We start from the raw sequence: 18542 nt of genomic DNA, 5'->3' as shown, positions 1-18542 counted from the left end.
TTCAAGAATTTCCCTGTATTTAGCGCCATCCACCATTCCTTCAATTCTGACCAGTTTCCCAGTCCCTGTCGATGAAATACATCCCCACAGCATGATGCTTCCATCACCATGCTTCACTGTGGGAATGGTGTTCTCTGGGTGATGAGAGTTGTTGGGTTTGCGCCAGACAGGGCATTTTCCTTGATGGCCAAAAAGCTCAATTTTAGTCTCATCTGACCAGAGTACCTTCTTCCATATGTTTGGGTAGTCTCCCACATGCCTTTTGGCGAACACCAAATGTGTTTGCTTATTTTTTTCTTTAAGCAATGGCTTTTTTCTGGCCACTCTTCCATAAAGCCCAGCTCTGTGGAGTGTACGGCTTAAAGTGTTCCTATGGACAGATACTCCAATCTCTGCTGTGGAGCTTTGCAGCTCTTTCAGGATTATCTTAGGTCTCTTTGTTGCCTCTCTGATTAATGCCCTCCTTGCCTGGTCCGTGAGTTTTGGTGGACGACCCTCTCTTGGCAGGTTTGTTGTGGTGCCATATTCTTTCCATTTTTTAATAATGGATTTAACGGTGCTCCGTGGGGTGTTCAAAGTTTCTGATATTTTTTTATAACCCAACCCTGATCTGTACTTCTCCACAACTTTGTCCCTGACCTGCTTGGAGAGCTCCTTGGTCTTCATGGTGCCGCTTGCTTGGTGGTTCCCCTTGCTTTGTGGTGTTGCAGACGCTGGGGCCTTTCAGAACAGGTGTATATATACTCATGTGACACATAGATTTCACACAGGTGGTTTCATAGCAAAGGGGGTGCATACATATACACGCACCACTTTTCAGTTGTTGTTTTTTGAGAATTTTTTGAAATTTCACTTCACCAATTTTGACTATTTTGTGTATATCTATTACATGAAACCCAAATAAAAATCCATTTAAATTGCAGGTTGTAATGCAACAAAATAGGAAAAACATCAAGGGGGATGAATACTTTTGCAAGGCACTGTATAATGGAGCAGAACATTTGACCCTGGGAACATACTGACCGTACATATCACCCCATTAACACCACTCCCCTAATAGTTTCCTATGACCGAAAGCAAACCAATGTTAAAAGGCTTCCCGCTTCACAAAGCCAAATATGTTCCAAAGGGGGATCACTAGTTTTATGTGCTTAGTATGTTTAGAATAGTGCTTTGTGTGCTCCCTTTGGAGACACGGGCCACAGTGAGGGGCTGTAGCTGCTGACAGTGATCAGGTATGAAGAATGCTAACCCGTGAAGGGCCACAGCAGTAAACAGGGCCAGCAGCTGTCCAGTCCACAGCCAGAGCAGGAGTGTCCGGACTTCACACGGAGGGAAGAGAGCCAGGGTGCTTGTCTGGGGATAGGGTTACCCGAGCCGGGCCTCCATGGAAAATGAGGGTGGGGTGAAAGGCCAGCCGTGTGGGCATTTCAAATGGTAGATGTTTGATTACACAATGGGGGCATGTGACTGAGTTTTGCCCTGGGAATGGTTGGCATTCAGCAACCAATGGATAGGAGGACAGATCGTGATTAAAACAAGTAACATGCAGTAACTAACCTTTACAAACTTGTACCCTCCACATCAAAGAACAATTCTGGACAATCTTCAGATGGCATCCTCTATAGCAAAGTGCAGACAAGAGCATTTACCAGTCATCATTCCTACCTAGGAGAGGACACTGACATAAATGCAAAATATAAGATCCCGTGTCATGGTGGACACACAGGTCCATAATAACCGTGACAACTAATGGACTTATTGAAACTTACCTCAAAACTAATCCCTCCTTAATCTCTGACACAATATCCATGTAGTGTGTGCCCTTATCAACACTGCTCCCACCATGGAGGATCAGCCTGCAGGAGCTCTCGTCCGTGTGACCTCCTCTTATTGTCACACCATTGGGGCATATCTCTGGCATACCGTTCCTCGTTAGTAGCTGTGGAGGTTTCATGACAGGAATGAATTAAACTGAGTAGCCAGCGGGCAAAAGATTGGATGGTAAAAAAAAGTGGGAAGCAAGCTGCGTGACCTAATTACGTAACACAAATAGAATTTCCAGCTGGATTTTGACCTATTGCAGGACAGCAGGTTGGGGCTGTGCTGTCTTCAGTCATGCACCTGCCAAGAGAGCTTTTCAAGGAAACACAGAGGTTATGTAAAATATAAACACCTATCTATAGCCAAGCTGACAGGACTTATTAGTCCTATTAAAGATGACAACCACACACATTCAATCACTGCCCTGCAGCCATCCATGCTTATCAAACCTCAGCTCTGCTCTTCAATCATCATGTCTACTGTTTACCAGTGGACAGAGAGACCAACCTATGAAAGGTCATATGAAGAGTTGATTTGAGAACTTAAAGTTCCTACCACCAGTTTAGAATTAGTTGCCATTAGGGATGAAATAACGCATGATATTATGAAGAGACAGATATTATTAGGCCAAATAGTTAGTTATTCAATTAGTTATATTCATTATTCTAAATACAATTTCATAGTATTGACTACTTTAGATAGAAATCATATAAGAATTGATCATTGATTGGTTATTATTGTTTATACAATGGGTGGTTTGGAATTCCCATTGTTAGAGTCTATCCTGTCCATGATATACTAGACAACATACACATGGTCACTAGAGTCTGGACTAGACAGACAGGCAGAAATCCCTTATAAAAGTCAGGGTAGGAGTCGAGAAACCCACCTATACGATATTACAGAGAACAAGTTAATTATCTTAAATCCTGGAAAAGATTTGTAATGCTGAGCTTGTTCATGTAATTATTGCTCGTGTTGGGTTTTTGTGCTAGGGCCCAATTGACTCCTTGAAGGAGAGTTCTCCTTGTCGGACTTTACCCAGAATGCACTGTACGGCCCATTGTCAACGTACGGGCAACGTACACAGTGGGTGTTAATAGGATTCCAATGACATGTTATATCGGTGGTTGTCTACCCCACAGGACTCCTGAGTGGTGCAGTGGTCTAAGGCACTGCATCTCAGCACAAGTGGCGGCACTGTAGTCCCTGGATCAAATCCAGGATGCAACACATCTGGCCGTGATTGGAAGTCCCATAGAGCGGCGCATAATTGGCCCAGCGTCGTCCAGGTTTGGCCAGGGAAGCCGTCATTGTAGTAAGAATTTGTTCTTAAGTGACTTGCCTCATTAAATAAAGGTTAAAAAAAGATTGCTTAAGTAATTACCATTTTACTATGTAAATAACTGTGCTACAAAAAAAGTACTACACAAGTATGATTTATTCAATATCTGAACATGCGAATGATCTAAATCAAAGCTTTACCCTCTGTTGTTATACTGAACAAAAATATAAACACAACATGTAAAGTGTTGGTCCCATGTTTCATGAGCTGAAATAAAAGATCTCAGAAATGTTCCATACTCACAAAAAGCTTATTTCTCTCAAATTCTGTGAACAAATTTGCTTACATCCTTGTTAGTGAGCATTTCTCCTTTGTCAAGATAATCCATCCACATGACAGGAGTGGCATATCAAGAAGCTGATTTTAAAAAAAGCAGAATTTAAAATCAAATACCTTAATAATCCATGGTATTACCATCTTAAAACAATTCCATATGTCATCTTAAATTAAACAGCATGATCATTAAACAGGTGCACCTTGTGCTGGGGACAATAAAAGTCAACTCTAAAATGTGTAGTTTTGTCACATAACACAATGCCACAGATGTCTCAAGTTTAGAGGGAGCGTGCAATTGGCGTGCTGACTTCAGGAATGTCCACCAGAGCTGTTGCCAGAGAATTGAATGTTCATTTTATTGCAATAAGCCACCTCCAAAGTCATTTTAGAGAATTTGCAGTACGTCCAACCGGCCTCACCATGTGTAACCACCCCAGCACAGGACCTCCACATCCATCGAATTTCTGCACAAAGCTCTATCAAGTACATTACTCGTTGTCCTCAACAAGGTCTTGATCTGACTGCAGTTTGGCGTCGTAACCGACTTCAGTGGGAAAATGCTCACCTTCCATGGCCACTGGCACGTAGGAGAAGGTTGCTCTTCACGGATGAATTCCGGTTTCAACTGTCCGGACAGATGGCTGATGGTGTCGTGTGGGCGAGCGGTTTGCTGATGTCAATGTTGTGAACAGAGTACCCCATGTTGGCGCTGGGGTAATGGTATGGACATGCATAAGCTACGAACAATGAACACAATTGCATTTTAACAATGACAATTTGAATGCACAGAGAGACCGTGAAGAGATTCTGAGGCCCATTGTCGTGCCATTCATCCGCCGCCATCACCTCATGTTTCAGCAGGATAATGCGCGGCCCCATGTTGCAAAGATCTGCACACAATTCCTGGAAGCTGAAAATGTCCGAGTTCTTCCATGGCCTGCATACTCACCAGACATGTCACCCATTGAGTATGTTTGGGATGCTCTGGATTGACGTGTATGACAGCGTATTCCAGTTCCCGCCAATATCCAGCAACTTCACACAGCCATTGAAGAGGAGTGGAACAACATTCCACAGGTCACAATCACCAGCCTGATCAACTCTATGTGAAGGAGATGTCGCACTACATAAGGTAAGTGGTGGTCCCACCAGATACTGACTGGTTTTCGATCCACACCCCTACCTTTGTTGTTAAGGAATCTATGACCAACAGATACATATCTGTATTCCCAGTCATGTGAAATCCATAGATTAGGGCCTAATTCATTTATTTAAATTGACTGATTTCCTTATATGAACTGTACCTCAGAATTTTTTTTAAAAATTGTTGCGTGTTGCATTTGATATTTTTGTTCAGTGAAGATGGGGGAATAGATAGTAGCCACCTGTTTAACACTGCAGGAGTTATATTATCACTGTTCTGGTATGAGACAAGAGGTCAATGTTAGGATGGGAGCTGAGCTTGTTTGTGTAAACCTACTACATTCTCCGTATGTAGTGTTATACAGTATGACATACCTTGTTGCTTGTTTACATGACTTCAATGACTGTCTGAGATTTCAATCAGATGAGCTGATCCATTACTCATGAAAGGGGGAAAATGAACATAAAGTTTACATCCAAAATGTATGCATGGGAAACACGAATACCAGGGAATATTGAGAGCAGGGTAGAAATTGAAGGAGCAGTTGTACTGAGAAGAGTTAGAGAAGAGATGATTGAATCTCCGCGTTTCCTGGTGACTTGTGTCTAATGATAGGCAAGTCAGGTAACTCGCCACACCATGAGGAGGAAGCAAAAAAGGTGGAAGTGTAAGTTTGCTTCACCTGATCGAGTCTGACCACAAGTCAGAGACCACTATGATGACACAACACATGTGTTTGATGGATCCTTTCTATATCCTCCTCTAGTCTACAGACTGTGTCAGTGTATCATGTTGACAATCTGCCCTCAGGTCTTTGATTATAATCATTATTTTTTTAAACTGAAAACATGTATTGCAGAGGTAGTGCTTAGTGTGCTTCTGTGGGCAGATATCTATCAAGTACATTGCTAATAGGGGCTTTAGCTGTAACTGTGGTGTCTGCTAATAGCAGTATTTTGTGACATTTGTAAAACACAGTAAACTTGAACACTGCATACAACTGGAAAGCAAAAACTCATAAGTACCTGGAAACGTAGCAAATCTAGTAGTAGCAAATCTAAAAACAATGAACCTGCTGCCGCAATGACCTCACCACTTAGTCTCAGCAGTACACAACACTGGCCCCATAAGGCCAAGTGAAAAAACATAATATTCATAGGGGTCAACGTGCCAATTTTAGCAGCGTAGCCAATGGTGTAGCCTGAATCCTGCTTCAGATACAGGAGGGGCCAGATCAGGTTTCCTTGCTGAGACACGAACACACAGGCAGTAAAAATAAAGGGACACAGCGTCCCACACTTCTAAATGTGAAAAGTCCCAAAGACACATTTATCACTCTCTCCTACTGTATCAACATTATAAAGACATTAAGAAAACCTGTCCTATCTAGTTACCACGCCAGTGGTCTTGTGACTAGGGAGGACATACCGTCTGGTCTTCTCCTGTGCAGATGGGCAGATGACATGTAACAGGAATCCACAGCGTCTATGACAGCACATGACCTCACATGATGGATGCAGGAACATGGTAAATGCAGCAGTGTGTATTTGACAGGGTAGACAGGCTCTTCAAACATCAGACCAGGCCCTCTGAAGAGGACAGCACCATCCATGGCCAGGACATGTCAGGGTTTGGAGAGGAGGGTGGCCGGGTTGAGGCCGCGAGGCATGCAGGAGATTCACCAAACTTGGGGTTATTTCTGTATGTTCTGTCCTTGCAGAGGAAAAGAGTATAGGACACAGGGTGTAAACATATAGCATTTTGGCTTTATTATTGTGCAGTTGAAAATTAAAAAAGCAAATCTGAGCTATAATAAATGTCGTCGAAAAATTGCTTGCACAGGTTAAAACCCGCTCATTAATACCCAGCCACCATATTCTGCTGCTGCTAACCGCTGTCAGGGCAGACCTGTTAAGTAATATGATTCATTCACCCACACTCTAAAAGCTGAAACTGCAGCGTGTGATGTAACGATACAGTAATAACAACCTGCAGATCCAGACTGCTGAGACGGAGATGGATTCGGTTTTCATTTTGGAACGCATTTTGGAAAACTATCCATTCATAGATGACTCTTTGGACCCACGGCCTCCTCTTAAAGGGGCCGTCTTTATCGATCGTTTTGTCTTCCCCTTGGGGGATTACCTAAAATAGCAGTACTTATTTTCTTTCTTACCGTATCATATTACAAAATAGATTTACATGGACATGAAATATTCTAGTGTTTTGTTACATTTTGAACTTCCCAGTACGAGAACCAATAGTGAATAGTTTGACTACACTAAAGGTGGCTGGACTTTTCACTCTGAACTTTTCCTTAAATTCATGCTTGCTAGGATGGCGATTCAAACTCAACATGACCTGAGGTGGGGAAGGAGGAGTCCTAGCTTAGACACACTGTCACTAGAGCTCTCTCTTTCTCTCTCTCTTGGGTTCACCCTTACTTCCCCCTCTGTACTGCTTCCTCTCTGTCACACACAGGTGTGCACACAAACACACACACACAGCTGAAACGTGCACACACAAATAACTGAAACATAATCCAAACAAGGGACTGGGCTATCTCTAATGAAGATAAATGCTTCATCCTAAGGGCTGTGGTATACAGTATACGTTAGACTGAACTGGGCATGTAGTTGAGAGCATTTAAGTGGGTGGCAGGCTGAGGGTGTTTAGCTGTGTTGTCGGGGTTTTATGGCTTTTCACACAGGGTTGGTCAGTCTTTCAACGTCCCTAAGACCTTCCTGTTAAAAGGCAAATCCTCATGAGCTGGACTGTCAACAACATGTGCCATGACATTAATGAACGAATCAATCTCTTGTGGGCTATAGGTCTTTGTTGTTCAGATCACCTTGGTGATGTCTCATTAAGCTTTTTGAATAAACAAATACAATATAGCTAATATAGATGTTTAGATTTTGTGATCAAGGATATGTGATGGCACAGACCTTACTAATGTAATGTTGTTGTGTTCCCTTGGGCATGATAACTCCACTAGCCTTTCGGACTGAAGAGAGGTTCTGAAAGTACTGCAGTTCGGTGTACACCTTTGTACAAAGACAATATAGCCTACACTTTAAAGTTTGTTTGTCTGTTTTAAATCTCCTCTGGTAACCAACTACTGAGAAAAGGAATGAAAGGATGGAAACTGAAATTGAAATGCATTGATGCTAAAACACAGTGGAAACCTCTCACATGAGTTCAGCAGTGTGGCACCAAGTTTCCCTACTGAATCGTAAGCAAGGTGCTGCCCTCCTCTGGTCAGGAGAGGGAGAGTGGTTTGCCTGGTCACCCACCAGGGGGTATAGACTTTCTTTTCTCATATTGTCACACTTCTCTACGGGGGTGTCACAGCGCATGACTGTCACTACATCCTGCAGGCTTCAAAGGTTTCCTTCCTGTCCATGGAGCTCAGCTCACAATGGAGGAAAATGTATTTGTGTGTATTTTCCTCTGGGTAACAACACACATCCTATGTGCACGTTCTCAGGAGAGGTGACAGAAACCGTCAATAACAATTTTTTTCTCATTGAGACACAGGACAAGGTCTCCCATTCTGCTGCATTGTTTTATTCTCAATTCACAAAGGCATAATTACAGGCATTTAAAGACTGTACAAAAGGTTAAGAAGAAGAGGTGTAAAAAATATAGAAAATATACAAATGCATTCAAATCAATAACAGCTCAATGGGCTGAATAAATCAGAGAATAAATATTGATGGTGGTCATTCAAGTTGTCCGTCTTGTTCTGACCCTTGTTCTGGTTCTGGCTCTGGTTCAGGCCGGGGTTCGTGCTCTGGTTCTTCTGACTCATGGTCATTGTGGTTTAACTGGGCATACTCAACTGAGCCTTGCTGAAATAGACAAAATAAAATAAAAATTACAAGAAGAAGCCAGTGTCTGTTTCTGTGTATTCCAGCAGTTTCCTCCTCCTGTGTTGAATCTGATTTTCTCCATAAGGGGTCCCTCTAAGACAAAACAGTCATAAGGTCTATGTACTGTATGTAAAACAGTACTGTTACGTACATGAGTGTATTTGTTAATACATTGCTCTACTTACGCCGTCAGCTTGTTCGGACGCTGACTCACCTGTAAAAACAAGAGCAGGAGACAAGCTCAGGAAAATAACACCCTCCACCCAGAGCCTCCCTCTTCCCCAAAACAACACCCTCCACCCAGCGCCTCCCCCTTCCCCAAAACAACACCCTCCACCCAGAGCCTCCTCCTTCCCCAAAACAACACCCTCCACCCAGAGCTTCCCCCTTCCCCAAAACAACACCCTCCACCCAGAGCCTCCTCCTTCCCCAAAACAACACCCTCCACCCAGAGCCTCCCTCTTTCCCAAAACAACACCCTCCACCCAGAGCCTCCCCCTTCCCCAAAACAACACCCTCCACCCAGAACCTCCACCTCTCCTCAAGACTGACACCTTGGGCTTATCGCATTTCAACCACTAATGTGTGTGTTACTAGTCAGTTTCCCTGCCGACAAGCCCATTGTTTGACAATATAGAGGCAGGCCAAAGCCCATGATTGTTTTCTCTTCCCCTGCGCTGCAACATTGTTTGATACAAATACCATTGACATTTGCAAGGAGTAGGTCAATTACTCAACAATGGGCAATATGGTTGGCGTGTGGGTTCTTATTTCAGGGGTAAACAAGGGAGCAGTCTGTCCTCTGACCCTGTGTTTGGGTTGGATTGTAATAACAGGAAGTTCCCTTTGACGAGAGCAGGAAGTGGACAGCTGGCTAAGCGGCCGGCTTAACGGCACCCTCTCTCACTGACAATGCAGATGTTTAGAGTTAGGCTTGGCCTGGTTTCCTGCATGGCACATTTCTCAAACCCCAGAGAAGAAGCCCATCTAATTTGCTGTTTCTCAGTGTATATAGGGCTTCAGTGAACATTGAACAGGATGTCAGTCTTACCTTGATTCGAATTCCGCACTTCGCTGTACACAGTGTCTGTGCCTTTCTTCACGGGGGCTAGAAATGCAAAAACAAATGCTTCATAGGGACATAATCAAAAAATGCAAGTGGACAGCTCATGATTATTTGACATTAAGCAATAGATCAATAATAATGTTGCCATGCGTATTTGAAGCCTAGCACCTCCCAGCTAAGATGATGGGTCAGTCTCTTACCTCTGGTGGGGTCTACCTCCTGGGAATGGACCTCAGTGTATTGTGGCTCAGGTACCTCAGTAGTTTCCTCGCTGGTCTGGTCGTCAGACTCTAAAAGTCACACTTAATGTTAGACATGAATAGTCACATAGTTAATGCTCCTACTGTTGAAATGAAGGAGTTGACCTCATGAACTCTGGTACACTCACCTGAGCCTGAGACGTGATCACTCCAGACGCTCCTTCCCATGACCCCAGGAGTGACTGCAAAACACAGAGACCAGGGGTCAGTCATACAGGACACCGGTCACATCCAATTGGATGAAACATTCATTGCTTTGCCATATTAGGTATGCATCCCCTCACTTGCTCTTTACCCTGAGCCAAGCTAGGAGGAAGGAACACACAGAATGGAAAGATGACATCCTGAGAGAATGAAGGGTTGGAGCAAGGTTAAGGCTGAGATGGTAGGGGTCTGCAAGACTCTATAAACTTTCTATCATGGGCCAATGGTTTAGTAGTGTGAAGTCCTGACAGCAGATATAGGTTCTACTGTACAGTAAATCAGTAGACAGATCTTACCATTGGCAGCCTCATTGACTTCTCCATGGGTCAGCCTCAGAGTCTCGTCTGTTTTAGTGCTTGCTGGTTTCCTGAGAGAGGGGGAACAAGAAAACACAATGAACAATGAAACAGGAAACTCCTATATGGCCTTTATCGCTTTAATATTCACATCTTCCCAAACAAAGAGTTGTGCATCACTGTACATTCAATGGTTTGTGAATAGACTATGGTAGTATGATGAAGTCAAAGTCAGGCCTACTCACACTGACAGTTCCACTGTTCTCTCTCTTCTGAATGGAAGAAGGCATTTCTTAACGAGGATGATGATGATGAGAGACACTGTGAGCAGGATGCAGAAGGCTGCGATCAGCCCCTTCTTCCAGCCAGCCAACTTCACTGCAGACAGCAAGGTTACAGAGGTTACCTCAGGTCAAGTTCAGCCACAGTGGATTTAGCTAAATGACTTCTAGTCACACACCAGTGTGTTTGTGTGATAATACTTTCATCTGCAAGATCCCTTCCCCTCTCACCTCCAACAGTGACCATGGCACTCCTCTGGCTGTCATTGGATGGGTTGTTAGTGACGCAGTAGTATCCGCCTCCATGCTCTCTACTGACACCTTGAAACGAGTGGGATAATCGCTTGTCATTGGTGGTCTTGGACAGCAGGGGCAGGGCACTCTTTGTGTGATACCATGTGTAGGTGATGGGGGGCGTGCCCCGCTGGACAGTGCAGGTTAGGGTCAGGTCTTCCCCCTCAGCCACGTCCCCCATTTTGGGTGTCACGGTCAGTACTGGCCTGGACACTGGCTCTGTGGGGAATTAATGTTGTTGAGTCATTACAGTAAATCTACTATGTCATCAGTTAGACTGACTGTACCAGCATCTCCCTTTTATAAACCAGAGCCATATGTAGGTGTGTGTATGTATGTATGTATGTATGTATGTATGTATGTATGTATGTATGTATGAATGTATGTATGTATGTATGTATACATTTGGTTCTGTTATAAACAGGTGGTGTGGCCAACTCACCTATGATGGTGGCAGTGCGTCGTAGGTGCTCTCCTGAGCTCTCCATGTAGGGCTGACTGGGGTTGTTCTCGGCTTTGCAGGAGAAGCTGTGGATGTCAGAGCTCCTGTCGATGGAGGTGATGTTGAAGAGGGCCAGATCCCAGGGTCTGCGGACCACCCTGAACTCAGCTTGTCTGTGGGGGCTCAGCAGGGTGTAGGTGATGGGCAGACTACCGTTGTCACTCTGACACTGGAGCTGGAAGGGCTTGCCCAGGATCAACCTGCCCCCTACCACGCTCAGAAGAGGGACTGACACAGGCACTGACAGAGGGAGAGGGGGAACAAAAAAGAGAACGAATAAGACAGAAAGCGACCAGAGAAGAGAAAAACGGTTAGAAAATCAAGCACATGCAATGTTTGAGAATGTTGAATGAGAGTGTTTTTAAGAGTGTTTTGACCCCATCCACTGTCACAACAGAAATTACACAATTGTTATAAGGCTGTTAATGCATCAAATTGTTGTTTTATCCAACATAATAAGGGGTCTATCTATCTGTGTGTGTTAAACCTAACAAGGCCGCATTCCATAGCATGATTAGTGTCTGTGTGCCTGACTGGAAGCTACCAGGGAGAGATGGCTCGGGGCCAGACCCTGGTTTCTACACAATGAGACGTTTTTACAGCAGATACTTATAATTCACAGCAGACAGTATCTTTCAAACAAATCTTAAACTTGTAACCCATTCCATACATCTGTTGTTTGTCATGTAGACTGAGGGGGGTGTATCTCGGCTATAAAAGACCTTTGTACCTTTGTCTCAACGAATCATCTGAGGGTGATTCGTCAACCAGCCATCATTATCTTAGGGCACTCAATCGATTAACTTTATATGTGTGTGTTGTATTGACCTGCTCCCTTATTAATAAGTGAATAAAGATTCAGTTTAAGTATATCTCTGACTTGTGTGATAAGTTTGTCTCTCCTCATTTGAAAGTAAAGAAATTAACCACCACACCACACAGCGAGACTCACCTTTTGCCTTGAGGACAATCTGTGTGCTGTTTTTGAAGATCTTTTTGGTTTGGCCTCTTCCTTGGGCTTGGGCCTGGCAGGAGTAATTTCCATTAAGGGAGGGGTGTGCTGTGGCACTGTAGTTCCCTCCTGATGTCAGTAGGACCTGGTTCCTGTACAGGGAGTACTTCACGTCCCCAATGTTGATTCTCTCATGGGAATAGCGGTCAGTATCACAGTTCAGTGTGAAGCGCTCTGTCTCAAACACCTCTCTGGGCTTCATCACCAGGACTGGCTTGGAAAACAACTCTGTGGGGATCAGACAGAAAAAGCAGAGTGTCAAACATTAAATTCAAAGACACTTTGGCCAGGCGAAACATTAAATTAAGTTAGAAAACGCTCACACGCTGTGGCCCAACCTTTTACAACACAGTCAGACATCTAATACTTGCCTTTGACTTTGATGCTCTCATAGGCTTCTTTCTGCACATTGCCTCTTTCCACCTTGCACACATACTCCCCAGAGTCCTCTGCCAGAACTCTGAGCGAATGACTAAGACTAATGGAGGCTGTCTTAAGCACCCTCTTGTCCTTGTTCAGGAAGACCGTCACATTGGATGGGGGGTTCACCACTCGACAGACAAACTCGACAATGTCACCCTCAATCACGTCTTTACCAGGAAGAATGTTCATGACAGGTGTGATGAAAAGTTCTAATGATACAACAGAAGAACAGGGAAACTCTTTAACCCAACATTTATTTTCTTACAGGTGATCAAATATTGAAGCACACAGAAGCATAATGCCCATAGCTACTGTAAATCTGAACCGGTACCTTCGAATAACAAATGCAACAGTTATAGTCAGCATTCAACCCCACACTTACCTTTGACCATGACCTTGACAGTGTTACTGTTGTTGGACCTCCCAGCGTCAGGCAGCATGGTGATTTCAAAGTAACAGCGCAGGTGTTTGTCCCCAGCATGCTTCAGCTCCAGCCTGGTCCCCACTGAGTTCCCAATGGCCCTCACCTGCTTGATCTTCTCCTGGTCCTGGTAAAAGTGGAAGAGCAGGGAGCCAGACTCATCTGGGGCGCTGCAGGTAGCTGCCACCTCATCCCCCTCAAACAGGATCTGGGAGGTCACCTGCAGCACAGGCGTCTGCAAGCCTGTGGTCGAACAATCAGTGTCAGTCACTAGGATGTCACATACCATGCATCATCATGAGGAAAATACTTGATACTGTATGTACCTACATATAATGGATTACGAATGACATATTTTTTATTTTATTTAACCTTTATTTAAAAAGACAAGTCAATTAAGAACAAATTCTTATTTACAAGGGCGGCCTACCCCGTCCAAACCCTAACCCGGACGATGCTGGGCCAATTGTGCACCGCCCTACGGGATCTAGAGATCTAGAGAGTTTACCAGAAAGTCAATATAATCATGGATCCATTTCAGCAGTACCTGTGACTGTGAGTCTGTGGGTTCTGCTGCCTTTGCTCTTGTCTTGAACTATGACCTGGCACTTGTAAGTGCCAGAGTTGGCAGCCCTGGCCGGGTTGAGCTGGTGAAGGACCGCAGATTCGGTGGTGTTTTTGGAGTAGACCAGGACATCGTCTCGCAGGAAGTTGAAGCTGTGTGTCATGGGGTGGGACTGGTCATGGCTGACGCTGACCTCACAGTTCAGGTTCATCAAGGTCCCACTGGTTACCTCACCACTTGGGTCCAGTTTGAGTGTCACACTATCTATGGTGAATACTGGACAAACACACACAGACACACAAAGACACAATGACATCCAAGGCTAATGCAAACTACTATTTGGGGTGCAAAATAACCAAGGCTAAATGGACTGTTCTTCAAGACTAGCCAGGGAGTTCCCTCTGTGCTTTACTCCAGTCCTCCAGACAGAGGAAGGCCCTTCCCTGGTGCCTAGCGGCCCTCCACAGTAAGCAGGAGGTGTGCCTGGCGGCCCTCCACAGTAAGCAGGAGGTGTGCCTGGTGGCCCTCCACAGTAAGTAGGAGGTGTGCCTGGTGGCCCTCCACAGTAAGCAGGAGGTGTGCCTGGTGGCCCTCCACAGTAAGCAGGAGGTGTGCCTGGCGGCAATCCACTCCACTGCACAGTAAGCAGGAGGTGTGCCTGGCGGCAATCCACTCCACTGCACAGTAAGCAGGAGGTGTGCCTGGTGGCCCTCCACAGTAAGCAGGAGGTGTGCCTGGTGGCCCTCCACAGTAAGCAGAAGGTGTGCCTGGTGGCCCTCTACAGTAAGCAGGAGGTGTGCCTGGCGGCAATCCACTCCACTGCACAGTAAGCAGGAGGTGTGCCTGGCGGCAATCCACTCCACAGCACAGTAAGCAGGAGGTGTGCCTGGTGGCCCACCACAGTAAGCAGGAGGTGTGCCTGGTGGCCCTCCACAGTAAGCAGGAGGTGTGCCTGGTGGCCCTCCACAGTAAGCAGGAGGTGTGCCTGGTGGCCCTCCACAGTAAGCAGGAGGTGTGCCTGGTGGCCCTCCACAGTAAGCAGGAGGTGCGCCTGGTGGCCCTCCACAGTAAGCAAGAATTGGAGGAGGAAGGAAAGGAGGAAAACACTTTAACAAACACAGACCAACTGTCCCCTCCCCTGGGAGGTCTGTGGCCTTACCTTGGCTCCTGTTCGCACTCAATACCAACAACATTATTGGGCCTGAGCTGACACAACAAAGTGTTCCACATCCTCCCTGGTAATGCTTTTAGAATAGGTAACACATACAGCTCAGCCATGCAGGAGAAAAGGCTGAGACCTGAGCCAAAAGTACTTTGGAGCCAAATTTGTGACTCAGCCTTCGGGGAATAGATACGGTCTGTTATTACAGTTATATGCCACCAGCTCCCTCTCAATACCCCACCAAGAGCTCAGAATGAACTAAGTTGCTGAGAAAAATAAAACCATTACAGTATCTGAGAATGTAGGTGGATCAAAGAGGTTCAACATCTCAGAAGCTCGTTCACATGCTGACACAAAACAATGAAACCAGCTGTGTATTCCGCTTAAAATACCTTCAATAAATCGAATGAAAAATATGAAAATGTCAAGGAAGCCAGACGCTCACAATACCCATTTCCTACAAAAATAACTATTTTGTGTGAGGCATAAAAATAGCCGCTTATCAACCGTAGAGAGGACCAACTGCCCTCAAACTGTCTCTATGCTGGGACTCTTCCAGCTCTATGGTGCATTTATTAAAGTGGCATCAAACACAGAAAGTAATTGTATCTCATACTTACATGACTGAGCTCCTGCCCCTTGCCCTGTGAGTGGAGATAGGTGGAGGGAGACAGAGGAGGAGGAATAAGAATAGAAAGCAAGTGATGTGAGAGACAGACATACATATGAACTAAAGGTAACCTATCTGAGCTCAGAAAGTAGAGTAGAGTGCTGGATCCTTACAGAGGGTGAGCAGACAGGTCAGCAGCAGCAGAGGCAGGTAGAGTGGTGGGGAGTCCATCCTGAGTGATGACACTGATACAGCACCACAGCCAGGAGCCAGAGTGGCAGGCGCTCACAGAGGGACAGGGGAAGAAGGGAAAGACGGGCCGGGCCACAGGGAATGAGAGGTGGAGTACGCAAGGAGCAGGAAGGCGGAGAGGGCGGGGCATAATTGTCTATGTGTGTGTGTTACGCCTTCGTCTTATCATTGGCCTTCTTTTTGTTTCATTGACCAGGAAATGACCGCTGCTTCCTCAGGATGTGCAAGTTCCTAAATGTAAAGTGCCTTGACTTACCCCAAATTTTTGTTGTGTTACAGCTTGAATTCAAAGTTAATTAAATTGTTTTTTCCCCCTCACCCATCTATACACAATACCCTATAATGGCAAAGTGAAATTTTTGCAAATTGATTGAAAATTAAGTACAGAAATATTTAATTTACTTAAGTAGTCACACCAAATGAGTCAATACATGTTAGAATCACCTTTGGCAGTGATTACAGCTGTGAGTCATTCTGGGTAAATCTCTAAGAGCTTTGCACACCTGGATTGTACAATATCTGCCCATTATTCATTTCAAAATTCTTTAAGATCTGTCAAATTATTTGTGGATCATTGCTTAACAACCATTTCAGGTCTTGCCATAGATTTTCAAGCAGATTTAAGTAAAAACTAACTCGGCCACTCAGGAACATTCACTGTCTTCTTGGTAAGCAACTCCAATGTAGATTTGGCCTTGTGTTTTAGGTTATTGACCTGCAGAAATGTGAATTCATTTCCCAGTATCTGGTGGAAGCAGACTGAACCAGGTTTTCGTCTAGCATTTTTTTCTGTGCTTCATTCAGTTTATTTTTTATCCTGAAAACTCTCCAGTCTTAACGATTACAAGCACACACATTACATGAGCAGCCACCAGTATGCTTCAAAATATGGAGAATGGTACTCAGTAATGTGCTGTATTAGATTTGCCCTAAACAAAAAGTGAATTGCTTTGCCACATTTTTTGCAGTATTACTTTAGTGCGTTGTTGCAAACAGGATGAATGTTTTGGAATATATTTATTCTGTACAGGCTTCCTTCTTTTCACTCTGTCCATTAGGTTAGTATTGTGGAGTAACTACACTGTTGTTGATCCATCCTCAGTTTTCTTCTATCACAGCCATTAAACTCTGTAACTATTTTAAAGTCACCTTCGTCCTCATGGTAAAATCCTCTCTGGCAACTGAGTTAGGAAGGCCGCCTGTATCTTTGTTGTGACTGGGTGTATTGATACACCCTCCAAAGTGTAATTAATACCCTCACCATGCTCAAAGGGAATTCAATGTCTGCTTTATTCATATTTTTACTGATCCACCAATAGGTGCCATTCTTTGCAAGGCTTTTGAAAACCTCCCTGGTCTTTGTGGTTGAATCTTTGTTTGATATTCACTGCTCGACTGAGGGATCTTACAAATAGTTGTATGTGTGGGGTACAGAGGTAAGGTAGTCAGCCAAAAATCATGTTAAACACTATTATTGCACAGAGTGAGTCCATGCAACTTATTATGTGATTGGTTTAGCAAATCTGGACTCCTGAGCGTTTTTAAGCTTGCCACAATAGAGGGGTTGAATACTTATTGACACAAACATTTCAGCTTTTCGTTTATTTATTATTATTTGTATATATATATTCAAATCATAATTCCACTTTGACATTATGGGGTATTGTGTGTAGGCCAGTGACCAAAAACATCTACATTTAATCAATTTTAAATTCAGACTGTAACACAACAAAATGTGGAAAAAGTCAAGGGGTATGAATACTTTCTGAAGGAACTGTATTTGTTATTGTCAGTAGTTGAGTATTATTTAAGCCTTGCCTGGCTTTGTTAGTGTACATAGAGGGATGAAGTCATGACTTCAACAAGTGTGGATTTTAGCCAGTAGATAGGACCCTGGTTGATTGGCAGACATGATATGATGCTACGATACGATGAGTCTGAGTGTTGACATTGAAGCCAAACCCATGCAGGAGTGTGATGAGTGACTACTCAATGTAGTCTTTGATACCACCTGCTGTTAATCTTTCAGCAACACAGCAGGGGTTCATACAGTACGATCTGAATCTTATTCTAACCTCTCATTACAATGTTGTTCAAAATAATGAAAGATTACAAGAATCCTTAGATTAACTCCTTCAAGATATTCTTAGCAATATCATCTTCGTCATTAACGTCAACTCTCCATCAGTCATGTCTGCTAATGGAAATTGAGTTTTGAATTAGATATCCCCAAATACAGACCAAAATGCACTTTGCCCATGTGCTTATTGTTTCTGAATGATTGGCAACTCCAACAAAACCCCCGCTAGGTTTTAAGGCAGTATGACCATACAACACATAAAGGGTTAACCTAAAAGGTTATGTCTGTAGCCAGGAAATTCAATTTTACAGTCAGTGGGAGAAAGTCAAACCGAAAGACTGTGCTTCATTACTGCTTACCTTGTGAGGACAACTTCTTTGCTCCCCCTCAGACAAAAGCCTTGGGCTAGTGTGGTTCTGATGAGATCTACATAGTACACTAATAGGAACTTGACAAACAGAGAATGTCTGAAATAACCACTCTGTCCAAAGAGCATATAGGGGCATTTTACACAAACTGTCTATCTGTCCACATTGTAGTGTGAATTTCTGCTCAGTCCTGATTGCAATTCTCAGATCTCACCACTAAGAGGTGCTAAAGGCTCACAGGGAAAGGGCTACAGCAGCAACATCACCTACTCCACGTTCTTA

The 18542-nt window shown here is 44.2% G+C and overlaps 1 protein-coding gene across 2 annotated transcripts; it reads right to left on the bottom strand.

Moving 5' to 3' along the window:
* Positions 1-8138: 8138 nt before the first annotated feature.
* On the bottom strand, positions 8139-15918 carry LOC139421422 (platelet endothelial cell adhesion molecule-like). Of its 2 annotated transcripts, XM_071172299.1 has the most exons (15): positions 15734-15918; positions 15571-15594; positions 13771-14064; positions 13185-13466; positions 12751-13011; positions 12320-12607; positions 11308-11607; positions 10803-11084; positions 10536-10668; positions 10291-10361; positions 9919-9972; positions 9731-9820; positions 9516-9572; positions 8650-8678; positions 8139-8443 (listed from the first exon to the last, which is right to left on the bottom strand). In XM_071172299.1, the coding sequence occupies exons 1-15, from the start codon at positions 15789-15791 to the stop codon at positions 8315-8317; spliced, it is 2352 nt and encodes a 783-aa protein (XP_071028400.1). In that variant the 5' UTR covers positions 15792-15918; the 3' UTR covers positions 8139-8314. The 2 variants fall into 2 exon arrangements, with proteins under 2 accessions (XP_071028400.1, XP_071028401.1); XM_071172300.1 differs by lacking the exon at positions 8650-8678 and having other exon boundaries at positions 15734-15880.
* Positions 15919-18542: the final 2624 nt, after the last annotated feature.

Source organism: Oncorhynchus clarkii, chromosome 12, assembly GCF_045791955.1.
Source record: "Oncorhynchus clarkii lewisi isolate Uvic-CL-2024 chromosome 12, UVic_Ocla_1.0, whole genome shotgun sequence".
NCBI lineage: Eukaryota > Metazoa > Chordata > Actinopteri > Salmoniformes > Salmonidae > Oncorhynchus > Oncorhynchus clarkii.
The sequence above is the reverse complement of the archived record's forward strand: the minus strand, read 5'-3'. Positions and strand labels throughout refer to the sequence as shown.

Coding starts and splice junctions, on each gene's coding strand:
- LOC139421422 (XM_071172299.1), bottom strand. CDS start 15,791: ATGGACTCCCCACCACTCTACCTGCCTCTGCTGCTGCTGACCTGTCTG. Junction 15,595..15,733: donor GACCTGTCTGCTCACCCTCT/GTAAGGATCCAG, acceptor CTCCACTCACAG/GGCAAGGGGCAGGAGCTCAG. Junction 13,467..13,770: donor CCACAGACTCACAGTCACAG/GTACTGCTGAAA, acceptor GTTCGACCACAG/GCTTGCAGACGCCTGTGCTG.